Source organism: Ambystoma mexicanum, chromosome 13, assembly GCF_040938575.1.
Source record: "Ambystoma mexicanum isolate Mex_15411 chromosome 13, UKY_AmexF1_1, whole genome shotgun sequence".
In the NCBI taxonomy this organism is placed as follows: Eukaryota; Metazoa; Chordata; class Amphibia; order Caudata; family Ambystomatidae; genus Ambystoma; species Ambystoma mexicanum.
Genome location: NC_090938.1, coordinates 752,421,470 through 752,436,624, shown reverse-complemented (window position 1 = coordinate 752,436,624; position 15,155 = coordinate 752,421,470). Strand labels below are relative to the sequence as shown.

General features: G+C 52.0%; 1 protein-coding gene across 1 annotated transcript; it reads left to right on the top strand.

The window, feature by feature from the left end:
• Window positions 1–3,299: 3,299 nt before the first annotated feature.
• On the top strand, window positions 3,300–14,509 carry LOC138521902 (prostaglandin E synthase-like). The gene is made up of 3 exons (XM_069635061.1): window positions 3,300–3,537; window positions 6,692–6,774; window positions 12,623–14,509. Exons 1-3 carry the CDS (start codon window positions 3,421–3,423, stop codon window positions 12,870–12,872), a joined length of 450 nt encoding a protein of 149 aa, XP_069491162.1. The 5' UTR covers window positions 3,300–3,420; the 3' UTR covers window positions 12,873–14,509.
• The last annotated feature ends 646 nt before the right edge of the window (window positions 14,510–15,155 follow it).

The following is a 15,155-nucleotide window of genomic DNA, read 5'->3' as shown; positions in this document are numbered from 1 at the left end:
CAGCTCCCTTAGGAATTATGAGGACCGTTCCCTCACGGAATATGAGGTCAGCTCTTTCAGGGATTGATGAGGTAATTTCTCTCAGGGATGATGACAGCTATTAGGGATAAAGAGCTCAGCTATACTAGGGATGTTCAGGTTAGCTCTCTCAGGGTTGATGATAAGAGCTCTCCCAAGTATGATAAGGAGAGTTCTCTTAGGGATGATGAGGACAGCTCCCAGGGATAATGAAGGCAGTTCTATCAGGGATGTTGAGGTCAGCTCTCTCAGGGCTGATGAGGGCAGCTTCCTCAGGGATGATGATGAAAGCTTTCTCCGGGATGATGTGGGGAGCTCTCTCCTAGGGATGATTAGGAGAGCTCTCCCAGGGATGAGGAGAGCTCTCTCTGGGATAATGAGGGCAGCTCCCTCAGGGATAAGGAGGAGAGCTCTGTCAGGGATTGTAGGGACAGCACTCTCTGGATTATATGGACAGTGCTCTCAGGGATGATGAGGATAGCTCTCTCAGGGATAATGAGGGCAGCTCTCATGGATGTTGAGGTCAGCTATCTCAGTTATGATGAGGGCAGCTCCCTCGGGAAAGATGAGGACAGCTCCCTCAAGGAATGTGAGGTCAGTTATTTCAGGGATGATGAGGTCAGCTCTCTTGGGGCTGAAGGCAGCTTCTTCATGGAGGATGAGGAGAGCTCTCTCAGGGATGATGAGGAGAGTTCTCTCAGGGATAATGAGGACAGCTCCCAGGGATAATGAGGGCAGCACTATCAGGGTTGTTGAGGTCAGCTTCCTCGGGGATGATGGGGAGAGCTCTCTCATGGATGATGAGGAGAGCTCTCCCAGGGATGAAGAGAGCTCTCCGAGATGGTGAGGAGAGCTCTCAGGGATAAGGAGGAGAGATCTCTCAGGGATGATGATGGCAGCTTCCTCCGGGATGATGAGCAGAGCTCTCTTAGGGATGATGAGGGCAGCTTCCTCAGGGATGATGAGGGGAGCACTCTCAGGTATATTTGGCTAAACACCTTCCTACATTTGCACAGCTGGACCGAGTGATACATTTGAAGGCATTGCAATCATGGTCTACATAATCATACTGCCTAATTGAGAATAAATGTTGAATTGCAAATTAGCCCTCACGTCCACGTTGCCAGCCAATCAGATCTGTGGAATGAATACTGTGCGTATGGTTAAGTCTCTGGAACTGACTGCCCTTAGAGACATCAGGACTGTCACCGCCAGAGGCGTTGGTAGGGGGGCTTTCGGGAGCTATAGCCCTGGGTCTTTTGGCTGTAGCCCTGGATAGAAGCTCGGGGGCTGTAAGCAAAAGGCGAGCTAGCCCTGAGTCCCAACATTAGTGTAGCCCCAGATCTTTTCCAGTCCTAGCAACACCCCTGGTCACCACTCATGCGAAGTGACCCCAAATTGTACATTATGCGAGTCACCCCACACCCAATACATGCTCTCGCTTATACCGGCTGTTCATTCCATGATCACTGGTCCCTGTCAGCTCTCGCCTGACTTCCTGGCGCGTTCCCCCCTCTGTTTGCGAATTCTCGCCCGGTCCCACCAGCATTAGTGCTCCATCAGAGCCCCCCCCACCCCCTGCTTATTACTACACAGGGGAACCACCGCCATCTTCCGTTTGTCCCATGGACTAACAGCTGTAGTAAGTACCCTGTTGTAGGTTAGAAGACCTTTTTGAGGGGTGAAACATACTGAATTTTATCAAATGGGGCAAGAAAGGGTGGGGGTGAGGGGTGGAAGAGGAAATGTCCTGTGTTAATATGTGTAGTCCTCCTAAAACCGGCCAAACAAATCGGTCTTTTGGTTAGGAGACCTTCAAAAATCAAAAAGATGACATAGAACCATAATACCCTACCCTGGTATCATCCCGTTAAAGGCCCTCGCTTCACTCTGGCCTAATAAGCTACTGTTACTGGAGATCCTGCAAGATCAGGAACTAAAACACGGCCCCCTCAGTGATGACCCCACGAGCACACTGGCCTAAGAAAGCTCTCAAGGGCTGGCCTCAGACCTGCCTACCGTCCAGACCTGTCCGGGGCCTCTGGGTTTTACAGGCCTCATCACGCCCCAGCTCTTCGCTGGGGGGAAATCCGCTGAAAATTCACGCTATTACCGCCGGCGGGAAATCCACCGGCGGTAAGAGCGCGAATTTTCTCCATTGAGCCCAATGGGGAATGGGGCATTCCCGAATTGGCTCAATGGGGAATGGGTAATTACATTACCGCCAAACTCGTGATCTGGCGCTATTAGCGCCGGGGAGTTCGGCGGTAGGGCTAATACCGCCGGCGGTAATACAAAGTCGTGATGAGGCATTGTTATGGGGTTTTAAGTGTTGAGAGTCTGTTTGCAAAACCGAACGGTCATTTTTAAGCGTGCATTAACACATACTCCTCCCAAATACCTCTCAGAAGATCTGCAGCCAAGTGCTTAAGTGGCAGACTGGCCTGAAATCAGGGCTTCACCACTGACCTAAAGGGTGTGATCCTGGGCAAATCACATTTTTTCAGTGTCCCTTATCTATCCATTCGTAATGAAAAATGTGTAACACATGCGTGTGCCTTGAATAGATTGTGATCTAATAATTAAACAGAATACATCGGTGCAGTCGTTTTTAATTATCGACAAAACAGGAATATTGAAATGCACCCAGCTGCAAATTAATTAGAACTGCTAATAGCAAATTGCAATTGCTGTGGTATTTTTTTCCCAGTTTCGTAATACCAAATGTTCATTTCTCATGAGTTTGTGTGTGTGTATATATATATAAGTGTATTTGCCCCCTTGTGTAAGTGCGAGCGCAGAGTTCATGGTACTTCTAGCCCAGGTGCCCCGAGGCGTGCCCCCAGCAGAGGCCGCCGAAATCTCAGGGTTTTTGATGATGAAATGCAGGCAGGTCCGGGTGGTCTCTTGAATCTAGAGGTCGGGGAAGCGGCAGGCCCTGGAAGGCCGCCGAAGGATCATTGAGGTCAGACACGTGCACCCGGACACGCTGCCTGCCGTGCGAACAGCGGGCGGGTCACTCCCCAGACAGGAAGTAGGGCCAGGCAAGACCCGACTGGCAGTGTCTGCACCACACATGCCCAGGCCCCACCACATCAGAGGCCCCAGGCACCGCAGAGAGGAGGCGGGGGAGTGACAGACACCTGTGGTGGCGGGGCTTCCTGGAGTGAAAGGGAAAACCAACACCAGTAATCCCGGCCCTGCAAGAGGCGGCTCAGACTGGTTTATCCCAGGTGCCAGAGGACAGGGGCGGGGGCACGCGGCAGAGGCGGGAGGGTATTTAAAGTGCAGCTACACCTGGCCCCAGCCAAGAGCGTCCCATCGCAGAAGTCACCCGCCAGGGCTCCCAGTCCTACGTCCCTCGCCACCCCAGCAGGCAGTGCCCACCTTCCGGCCACCGGCATGGCCCTGGACCTGAAGAACGACGTCTTCGGCGCCTTCGTCTTCTACGGCCTGCTACTACTACTCAAGATGTACACGGTGGCCATCCTCACCGGCCAGATGCGGCTGCGCAAGAAGGTGAGGGCCCGGGGCATGCATCCATGCGGGCAGTGCCCGCCTCTGCCCAGTTATCACAACAGGGTTTCAGGGGGACCGAGACCTGGGGGCACGCTTCCGGCTAGAGCACTGCTCCCCAGCAAGTACTCCTTTCACCACACAAGAGCAGGGCTGAGATGGGCTCTGGCGCCACAGAGATGCATTGGCAGAGCTCAGTATTGGGCTCCAGTATTTGGAACATAAGAGGGTCTTGCAGCTCAGGACTGAGGTGCACTGGCAGAGCTGCACGTGCCTCCCTCCGCTGGACAAGCGGGAGTGCTGTTACCAGAGGTGGCTGTTTTGCATATCATGGGGGGGGGCAGCTCCAGAGGTGTAGTGGCAGAGCGGGGTCTGGGTCTAAATACAAGAATAGCCAGTGGTGGAAATGGAAAAAATATGGTGGGGGATCCCACAACAAAAGGGCGGGGAGGGGGGCATGCCGGAGGGTGCGTGGTCTAGAGGGGGCAGGGCACGTAGTGGCCATCCAGCAATGCTGGAATACATTTAAAAAAAAGAAGAAAAAAAACGGCCGCGCCGGCAGCATTGCCTTTTACCGCAGGCTTTGGCACTGGTGTGTAACTGGTTTGTAACTGATTGTACACGTAGTGAGCATTGTGCATTACACACCAGTGCCTAAGCCGCGGTAAAAGGCAATGCTGCCGGCGCGGCCGTTTTGTTTCTTCTTTTTGCTGTTCATGGGCTTGGGTCGCTGACTGCGGCCGGATCCCGAGATCCGGCTCCATATCTGGTGCCGGATCTCGGATCCGCCGAGAGCCGGCCCAATGACCAGCACTGAGAATAGCAGGGCGTGCTGCAGGCTTGAGGTGCATCTGCAGAGCTGTGTGGGAGGTGCATTGGTAGAGTTGTGCGTGCATCCCCAGTACTTAAATAGTAAGGGGTTTTGTAGGTCAGGATGGAGGTGCATCGGATGTGCTGGATCACCTGCACTGCACAGGTCTTTCTTTCTTTCCTTCTTTCCTTCTTTCCTTCTTTCCTTCTTTCCTTCTTTCCTTCTTTCTACGATACGAGCAGTGAAGCACGCGTTACGTAGCCCAGTGCACAGTTTGCACCTCCTGCCCAAATTACCCTCAGCCCAAAACATGCCAGAGAGGAAAATGGTCCAAGTGACCCATGCCACATGCCACCTTGACGGAGAAGGGGACAGAGGCTTATCACCAGAAAGAGCCATGAATGTTCAGCCCCTGGTCGTGCCGTCTGGTTCCCCGGCGTGGGTTTGGGCGTTATAAGGAAGACCCGTTATTGTTTTTATTGCCATGGTAAGTTATCCGAGCCTCTTGCATCGGGTGTCTGTGTGTGGCCGCAGTCAGAGGTTCAAAACACCGGAGAAATATCTCAACCGCCCCTCCTTCTGAGGTGGATAGTTAGGTACCAACTCACACCTGTTATTACAGCGCCCCCAAGCAGGGAATCCGGCAGTAAACGCTATCTAAAACACGATAGTATTATTGATCGGGTCCATAATGTGATTGCTAGCCTATTATCAGAGAAGCAACATCCCTGAATAGTGTTAGACCGGAAGGCCTTGGGTAAAGGCAGGAAGACCCTGGGTGAAGGCAGGAAGGCCCTGGGTAAAGGCAGGAAGGCCCTGGATAAAGGCAGGAGGCGCTGGGTAAAGGCGGGAAGGCCCTGGGTAAAGGCGGGAAGGCCCTGGGTAAAGGCAGGAGGCGCTGGGTAGAGGCAGGAGGCTCAGGTAGGAAGGCCATGGGTAAAGGCAGGAAGGCCCTGGGTAAAGGCAGGAGGCGCTGGGTAAAGGCAGGAGGCGCTGGGTAAAGGCAGGAGGCTCAGACAGGAAGGCCCTGGGTAAAGGCAGGAAGGCCATGGGTAAAGGCAGGAAGGACCTGGGTAAAGGCAGGAAGGACCTGGGTAAAGGCAGGAAGGCCCTGGGTAAAGGCAGGAGGACCTGGGTAAAGGCAGGGATGGTCTGGGTAAAGGCAGGAAGGCCCTGAGAAAAGGCAGGGATGGTCTGGGTAAAGGCAGGAAGGCCCTGGGTAAAGGCAGGAAGACCTGGGTAAAGGCAGGATGACCTGGGTAAAGGCAGGATGACCTGGGTAAAGGCAGGAGGACCTGGGTAAAGGCAGGAAGGCCCTGCGTAAAGGCAGGGATGGTCTGGGTAAAGGCAGGAGGGCCTGGGTAAAAGGTAGGAGGACCTGGGTAAAAGGTAGGAGGACCTGGGTAAAGGGAGGAGGACCTGGGTAAAGGGAGGAGGACCTGGGTAAAGGCAGGGATGGTCTGGGTAAAGGCAGAGATGGTCTGGTAAAGGCAGGGATGCTCTGGGTAAAGGCAGGGATGGTCTGGGTAAAGGCAGGAGGACCTGGGTAAAGGCAGGAAGGCACTGGGTAAAGGCAGGAAGGCCCTGGGTAAAGGCAGGAAGGCCCTGGGTAAAGGCAGGGATGGTCTGGGTAAAGGCAGGAAGGCCCTGAGAAAAGGCAGGGATGGTCTGGGTAAAGGCAGGAAGGCCCTGGGTAAAGGCAGGAAGACCTGGGTAAAGGCAGGAAGACCTGGGTAAAGGGAGGAGGACCTGGGTAAAGGCAGGAGGACCTGGGTAAAGGCAGGAGGACCTGGGTAAAGGCAGGAAGGCCCTGCGTAAAGGCAGGAGGGCCTGGGTAAAAGGTAGGAGGACCTGGGTAAAGGGAGGAGGACCTGGGTAAAGGCAGGAAGGCCCTGGGTAAAGGCAGGGATGGTCTGGGTAAAGGCAGGTGGACCTGGGTAAAGGCAAGAGGACCTGGGTAAAGGGAGGAGGACCTGGGTAAAGGCAGGAGGCGCTGGGTATGAAGGCAGGAGGCGCTGGGTATGAAGGCAGGAGGCGCTGGGTATGAAGGCAGAGGGCTCAGGTATTGGACACACACGATTCTCCCTCCCAGGTAACTTTCTCCTACTGTACGTCTTCGATATCCTAGCTGTGTCTAAGTGAGATTATACTCCAGTCCGTGTTTTACCAGTACTTGGTTCCTATGGGAAAGGCTTTGCCTGGAACTGCAAGTATTTTTCATCACAATGTCATCTGGAAAATCGGGAGTGGAGTTCAACGTTTCGCCATGCATTGCAGTACTCTCAGAAAATTGGCCAATAGTGAACGTCTAACCGTTTTTTCCCTTTTTTCTCTTGTTCGTGATAGGCCTTCGCCAACCCAGAGGACTCTCTGAGGCACGGGGGACTCAAATACTGCCGCTCGGATCCAGACGTGGACAGGTGTCGCAGGTAAAACCTTTGCTGGGATCCGTTCAATGCAGTCAGACTCAGAGGATAATTGTTTGGCTATCCCTGTAGAATCGGCCTTCCTGTGCCACTCCCTCTAGCACTCCCTAACTAGAGGTGACTGACTCTGCCTTCATGTGCCACTCCGCACTAGCACTCCCTAACTAGAGGTGACTGACTCTGCCTTCCCATGCCACTCCCCCTAGCACTCCCTAACTAGAGGTGACTAACTCTGCCTTCCTGTGCCACTCCGCACTAGCACTCCCTAACTAGAGGTGACTGACTCTGCCTTCCTGTGCCACTCCCCTGCAGCACTCCCTACCTAGAGGTGACAGACTCTGCATTCCCATGCCACTCCCCCTAGCACTCCCTAACTAGAGGTGACTGACTCTGCCTTCCTGTGCCACTCCGCACTAGCACTCCCTAACTAGAGGTGACTGACTCTGCCTTCCTGTGCCACTCCGCACTAGCACTCCCTAACTAGAGGTGACTGACTCTGCCTTCCCATGCCACTCCCCCTAGCACTCCCTAACTAGAGGTGACTGACTCTGCCTTCCTATGCCACTCCGCTCTAGCACTCCCTAACTAGAGGTGACTGACTCTGCCCTCCCGTGCCACTCCCCCTAGCACTCCCTAACTAGAGGTGACTGACTCTGCCTTCCTGTGCCACTCCGCTCTAGCACTCCCTAACTAGAGGTGACTGACTCTGCCCTCCCGTGCCACTCCCCCTAGCACTCCCTAACTAGAGGTGACTGACTCTGCCTTCCTGTGCCACTCCGCTCTAGCACTCCCTAACTAGAGGTGACTGACTCCGTCTTCCTGTGCCACTCCCCTGCAGCACTCCCTACCTAGAGGTGACAGACTCTGCATTCCTGTGCCACTCAACTGTGCAGTCCAGACCTACAGGTGACAGGCTCTGCATTCATGTGTCACTCCCCTGTGCAATCCAGTCCTAGAGGTGACAGGCTCAGCATTTCTGTGCCACTCTCCTGTGCATTCTAGTCCTAGAGGGTACAGGCTCTTCATTCCTGTGCCACTCCCCTGTGCATTCCACTCCTAGAGGTGAAAGGCTTTACATTTCGTGCTGCCCACTGTGATGACAGGCTCTGCATTCCCATGCCACTCTTCTGCACAGTCAGGCCTAGAGGTGACAGGTTCTACATTCCTGTTCCACTATTCTGCGCAGTCCACACCTGGAAGTGACAAGCTCTGCATACAGTTAAGCGCGTTGAAACACATTGTGTATAGGCGCTATATAAATGAACTAACATATCATATCATTCCCTTGCCACTCCCCTATGAAGTCCGGACCTAGTGGCATCAGGCTCTGTATTTCCATGCTACTCCCCTGTGGATTCCAGTACTAGAGGTGACAGGCTCTGCAATCCTTTTCCACTCCCCTGTGCAGTCGAGCAATTGAGGTGACAGCCTCTTCATTCCTGTGCTGCACCCCTGTGCATTCCAGTCCACGAGGCGACAGGCTCTGCATTCCTGCGCCACTCTCCTGTGCATTCTAGTCCTAGAGGTTACAGGCTCTGCATTCCTGTGCCACTCTCCTGTGCATTCTAGTCCTAGAGGTTACAGGCTCTGCATTCCTGCGCCACTCTCCTGTGCATTCTAGTCCTAGAGGTTACAGGCTCTGCATTCCTGTGCCACTCTCCTGTGCAGTCCACTCCTAGAGGTGAAAGGTTTTGGATTCCTGTGCTGCCCCCTGTGCAGTCCATGCCTAGTGATGACATACTCCACATTCCCGTGCCACTCCTCTGCACAGTCCAGTCCTAGAGGTGACAGGTCCTGCATTCATATGCCCCTGCCCTGTAGCACTCCCTATCTAGTGGTGACAAACTCTGACTTCCTATGCCACTCCTCTGTAGCCCTCCTTACTTAGAGGTGACATGCTCTGCATTCCTGTGCCACGCAACAGTGCAGCCCAGACCAATAGGTGACAGGCTCTGCATTCATGTGCCACTCTCCTGTGCAATCCAGTCCTAGAGGGGACAGGCTCTGCATTCCTGTGCCACTCTCCTATGCAATCCATAGTGCCACTCCCCTCACACTTCATTCTTAGAGGTGAAAGACTCTGCATTCCCTTGCCACTCCCCTGTGCAGTCCAGCCCTAGAAGTAACAGGCTCTGTATTCCTGTGCCACTACCCCATGTGCATCCCTGCCATATAAGTGTCTGGTTCTGCATTTCTCTGCCAGTCCCCTGAGTCCATTCCTCCCCTAGTGGTGGCAGGTGCTGCATTCTTGTGCCAATTTCCTGAATTCATCTCTGCACTAGAGGTGACAGGCTTTGTATTCTGTGGCACACACAAGGTCATCACCACCCTGTAGTTGTCAGTCTGTGCATTCCTGTGCAGATCTCATGAATCTCTCCCTGCCCTCGAGGTTCTTTATTCTTGCACCAACCCAATGAGCCTTCCAGCCCTAGCTGTGACAGGCATTGCATTCCTGTGCCCATCCCTTGAGTACATCCAGCCCTAGACTTAGAAGCCTCTGCATTCCTGTGCCAGTCGCCTGAGCCCGCCCAGGCCGAGATGTGGCAGGCTCTGCATGTTTGTGCCAATCCCGTGGGCCTAGACAGCCCTATAGGAGACAGGCTCTGTATCCAACTTCCAGAGCCTATGCAGCCCTAGAGGTGATAGACTGTGTGTTTGTGCCAATGCCCTGAGTCCATGCCGTCCCAGAGGTGACAGACTATGTATCCAACTTCTAGAGCCAATGCAGCCCTACAGGTGACAGGCAATGCATTTTTGTCCAAATCCCCTTAGCCCATGCTGCCCTAGAGGGGACAGGCTCTGCATTACGCCTCCAGAGCCTATGCAGCCCTAGAGGTAACAAACTACGCATGCTGGGGACAATCTCCTGAACCGACCTAGCCCTAGAGGTAAAAGGCTCTGCATGCTTGTGGCAATCCCCTGAGCCCATGCATCTCTAGAGGTGACAGGCATTGTACCCTGCTCTTGGAGCCCATACAAGCCTAGAGGTGACATGCTCTCTATGCTGATCCAGCAGTCCATCCCACCCTAGAAGTGACAGACTATGCATGCTTGTGCCAGTCCCCCGAGCTCACCAAGCCCTTAACGTGACATGCTTTGTATCCTTGTCTCAGAGCCCATAAAGCCCTAGAGGTAACATGCTCTGTATTCTGATCCAGCAGTCCAGGGAGTCTTAGAGGTGGCATATTATGCATGCTTGTACCAATCCCACAAAACAGTAGAGGTGACGGGGTTTGTATCTGGTTCTCATAGCCCATACCAGCCTAGAGGTGACATGCTTTGTATCCTGGTCCTGCAGTCCATGCAGCCCTAGAGGAGACTATGTATGCTTGTGCCAATCCCCTGAGCCACCAATCCATAGAGGTGACAGGCTTTGAGGCCTGCTTTCTGAGCCCATACATGCCTAGAGGGGACAGGCTCGGTATCCTGATCCCACAGTCCTTGCAGCCCTAGAGTGACATGTTCTGAATTGTGCTACAGTAACAGTGTTTGGATCCTGCTTTTGGAGCCCATACAAGCCTAGAGGTGACAGGCTATGCATGCTGTGCCTATTCCCTGAACCCCAGTGTTCCCAGGGGTGACAGGCTCCTTATAACTGCCATGCCCTAATCTGCCAAAACCAACAGCCACATTTCACTGCACCTGAGGTATCTCACACCCGCTGTCTGCCAGGGCCTCAAGCTACTCCGACTGAGTCACCGCCCCCACCCTAGAAGGTAACCCCGCCCCCCCAGACGTGGCATCATATAAGGATTTCCAACTCTGTATGCCATTTCAAGGCCTCAAAAGGGTCACCACAAAACCATTGGAAGACTCCACAAAAGGTGTGTGTGGGGGCCAGGGAGTCATATGTTTCTGGCATACGTGCGCTCTACAAACTCAATAACATAACATATCATAAAAGGTCTGAAAACAACGCAAAGGGGATTCAAGGAATTGCGACCAGTTTGCATTACACCAACCTTAAGGTACATCACTTCACAATGACATCACGGGAGATTGGAGGTTACACTTATCACATGATGGCAGTCCCTGCACATGTGCAAGTTATACCCTAGCATGTGGCGATTATACTGGACGTATGACGGCATTATGGGGACCCTTGAGGCTTCGCTTCACACTGACAGCCCATATCTATTGGCTTGTTCAGCCTGTCACCTGTAGTAAAACGGCCAGAAAGGTGTAGATGGTTGTATGTTCACGCCGATCAGCCTCCCCTGTGTGCACTGGTAGTGGAAAGTGTTTAACCCGTCAAGCTGCTGTTTGGGGACCAGATTTCAGCTTCATCAGTGGTTTGTACCTATAAAATGAAGTAAGGTCCCCTGAGGACAGGAAAGGGGTACATGATGATCAACAACCAAGCTTCCCTGCCTTTGGCAGGTTTAATTCAATAATGTAACAACATGATGCTGCACATTGAATGCACAAGTAGTAGGGCAACATCAACAGAGGGCAGCATCAGCAGAGGGCAGCATCAGCAGAGGGCAGCCTCAGCAGAGGGCAGCCTCAGCAGAGGGCAGCATCAGCAGAGGGCAACATCAGCAGAGGGCAGCATCAGCAGAGGGCAGCATCAGCAGAGGGCAGCCTCAACAGAGGGCAGCCTCAGCAGAGGGCAGCATCAACAGAGGGCAGCATCAACAGAGGGCAGCCTCAGCAGAGGGCAGCCTCAGCAGAGAGCAGCATCAGCAGAGGGCAGCATCAGCAGAGGGCAGCATCAGCAGAGGGCAGCCTCAGCAGAGGGCAGCCTCAGCAGAGGGCAGCATCAGCAGAGGGCAGCCTCAACAGAGGGCAGCCTCAACAGAGGGCAGCCTCAGCAGAGGGCAACATCAACAGAGGGCAGCCTCAGCAGAGGGCAGCATCAGCAGAGGGCAGCCTCAGCAGAGGGCAGCATCAGCAGAGGGCAGCCTCAGCAGAGGGCAGCATCAGCAGAGGGCAGCCTCAGCAGAGGGCAGCCTCAGCAGAGGGCAGCATCAGCAGAGGGCAGCATCAGCAGAGGGCAACACAATATGTAGGCAATCAAGCCGAACAATAAAATAAGCACGGCATACGCTAGAAAGCATAAAAAACACGAGTTATACACAAACTGTTTTGGGTACAAATCACAGGGGTGCACAACCCAATTATATGTAGGCTAAATTAAGGGCAAGGGGATTAGACCAACAGTCCATACAGAGAGCCGGAGTTGAGATAAGTTCAGCAGTGTTCAAGGGATAGGAGTCCTAGTTTGCCAAAATTGATTTGTAGACATCCATGCTACAATTCCCAGAATGATGTTAATCAGGTCAAGGTCTGTAGATGTTTCGGCAATGTCGCATTTTTTTGCCTTCATCAGGACCCAACACATAGTTATAGTGGGTGTCCTGCCAAAATGAAATCACAAGATAGAAAAATGCATTAACTATAGGTGAGACTTATGTTTGATGCCCAAAACGAAAAGGAGTCACTGGTTTTTACAGCCTTTGTTTAAAATGCTGGACTGTCAAAGGCGCTGAATGAATGGTGTGATGATGTTTTTAGTATATACTCCAGCGATAATTGGAAGGTGGGCCGTCCTAAGACCTGCATTATATAAATCGTGTAATAATTCAAATAAATAATGGATTAGCGAGGAGGAAACTCATTACCTGGCGATGCTGGGTGCCATAATGGGGTATAGCCTGTTACCTTGGGTGCTTTGCATTACTAATGTGAAATATAGGGGCTTGGTCAATGTTGTTGACTGGTTCTGGAAGCCCAGGGTCCTCAGAATTGTTTTAGGGTGGGCGGATGTGGTTATGTGGTGCCAAGCGTCTCTGTGGTTGCAGCCAAGTTTTCTGCATCTGAAACTCCTCTCTTCTCTTGTCTTTCCCAGGCTGCACCGCAACGACATGGAGTGTGTCTACCCCTTCCTCTTCATCGGGGTCCTCTACTGCATGCTGGAGCCCACCCCGTCCATCGCCAAGGTACACTTCCGCCTCTTTTTCCTCGCCCGGCTTCTCCACACCATCGCCTACCTGTTTGGGTTGAAGGCGCCAACGCGCTCGCTGGCGTACACCGTCGGGCAGGTCTCCTGCTTGTCCATGGCCATCAAGATACTGGTGAACGTGGCCTCTTACTGGTAGAGGGACAGAGCTTCCAAGTGGTCAAACTGTCCTTCGAAGAGGTGGCATGGACCAGTGCACTGCAAGTGCTTCAAGCACAGGGCTCATCCTGAGCCACCAAGCTTGCCAGGCCCAATGGGCACATGGCTGTCGATTTCCATGACGAATTGGGGGCATACAGAAAGGACAGGAAGAGGCGAGCCCACTTCAACTCATTCCAGAGGAAGTGATGCACCGTCACGGAACTCGCACCCGGAAGTGAAATAAACCATCACGAGTGGAAGGTAGTGACACTGTGAGCCAGAAGCAGGTCGCGTGGCGTGCCAGATCCCGCGAAACGAAGTGGAGTGGCTAGTTAGCTCTGGCAAAAGAAAGTGAAGTGCCGTTTCAGCATCAAAAGCAAGATAGTACTCGTCAATTTTCAATGTCAGGAGGAAATTGCATGCCGAGTAAATTCGCAATTCTGAGTGGCAGACCGTAGCAAAAAAAGTGCCCCCTTTTTTGGAAGCGATAATATTGCTTGGTTGGTCATAAGAGTGTGATTCTTTGAAATGATTCTGGAAGTATATCGAGCACAGACCAAGGCTGCAATTATCTATGGACCCTCACTATGGGGTTTTGAAAATGTATCTGTCCTTGAGTCTACAGAAAATAGCTTTTTTTTAAATTACTGGGTTTGCCCTGCTCGGCCCTGAATCATGTAGTGCCTGTGCAGCTTGGGGTCCCCCACATTGGGGATCAATGGTATGGGGCCCTGCTTACGCACTGGCTGAGCATTTGGTCGAACCCGAGGGCTTTTCTGACTCAAGTACTAAAAAGAAATGTGATGCCTGGCACCCTTTGGAGGAGGATACCATGCTTGAAATGTGTACATGAATGTTTAAATCAAGTCAATCTTTGTAATGTAGTGTCTCTTGCGAAACTACTGGCTATGGAGGAGAGGGAGTTTTATAAAATGTGCATATTAATCTCCATTAAAGTCAGACTTGAATCAAGGCGGTGGCTGTTAGGCTCAAACAGGAAACTTGCCACTATTTCAAAAACGGATACTTTGCAGCCCTACCTGATACACAGTAATAAACCAGTATTGTCGTCGGATACTGACAAGAGCGCGCTTTGATCTATTGCTGCCACGGGACACCGCAAAGAAATGGAAGGGGTATGCCCAGCATCCGGCGCGTCCATGCTGTGAGGCAGAAACAGAGGATCTTCTGCATTGTGTGTTATTTTGTCCCTGCTACACTGAAATCAGGAAAAGGACAATGTGACCATTGTTAAAACAAGCAAGACTCGCTCAATGTCGCCCAGCCCTTATTTATTTGCTCCAGGGTGATTTGGCCATTGTTGCCTGGTGCTTTCTCACATACCTCTGGAGGGCTTGGAACCTGAGGAAAGGCATTGTGGTTATTTCGGTGTAGTATTATTTGATTGTTTATGAAAAAGTTTAATGATGGGGAGTTTTGTAGATTGTCTTAATTGTGTTGGATGTTTTAACTATATAGACAAGTAGTGGTATTATATGTATTTCAAAATATTGTTCCGTACTGAAATCTGCACTGTATGATTTGTAGCAATATTCAGTTTGTTTTTATATTTGTATGCACTTTTATGGTATTTTATTCTTACGGAAATAAAGTCTAAGAAAAACGGAAAAGAAATGATAAGGATTATTACAGCTCACCCTGTCCCGTCTTGCTAGGCAACACCGGCAAACCTTATATTTCATGGGAGCACCAAACTCTCTAGGGAGTTAAGCAGATCCTCTTTCTTTCGGTCCTGTTTAGCCCGAGCAAGAATCGCAAATAAATATGAGAGTCTGTGAGAAGTGAACCCAAGCCTTTTGAAGCTTAGCTCAATTAGTTGATCTGGCAAATGGAACAAATGCCAGATTTAGGAGGATGAAAGCAAATGTTTGGATGTCAGATCCCTGGTGATGGTGAGTGAAATGGAAATGAAATTCAGGGGAAGGCTTTAAACACACCCCTCTCCTGGCATACTACCGGCCCAGACCATTGATCTTCACACTGTGGGGCACTCCTGGCAGAAAGGGGGCCGACAACAGTATTTGTGCGCAGGGGGGTTTAGCATAAACATGTTTGGAGACCACTGCTAGGCGCAGTATTGATGAACTGATCTTGCAGGACCCGACCCCGAAGGCTTGAAGGTTCAGATCTGGTGGTCACCGGGAGAACACCAGCGTCTTGTAAGTAAACCAAAAATACTGGGGAGGCCCCTGGGTAGAATGATGAGTTTATGGCCCTTATGAACATGCTTATGCAATGGATGGGATCACACCAGAGTAAT

What these genes read in the sequence shown, in the direction of transcription:
- LOC138521902 (XM_069635061.1), top strand. Translation starts at nt 3,421, where the DNA reads ATGGCCCTGGACCTGAAGAACGACGTCTTCGGCGCCTTCGTCTTCTAC. An exon ending in AGATGCGGCTGCGCAAGAAG is followed by an intron (nt 3,538 to 6,691) that starts GTGAGGGCCCGG and finishes TGTTCGTGATAG; the next exon opens with GCCTTCGCCAACCCAGAGGA. An exon ending in GACGTGGACAGGTGTCGCAG is followed by an intron (nt 6,775 to 12,622) that starts GTAAAACCTTTG and finishes TGTCTTTCCCAG; the next exon opens with GCTGCACCGCAACGACATGG.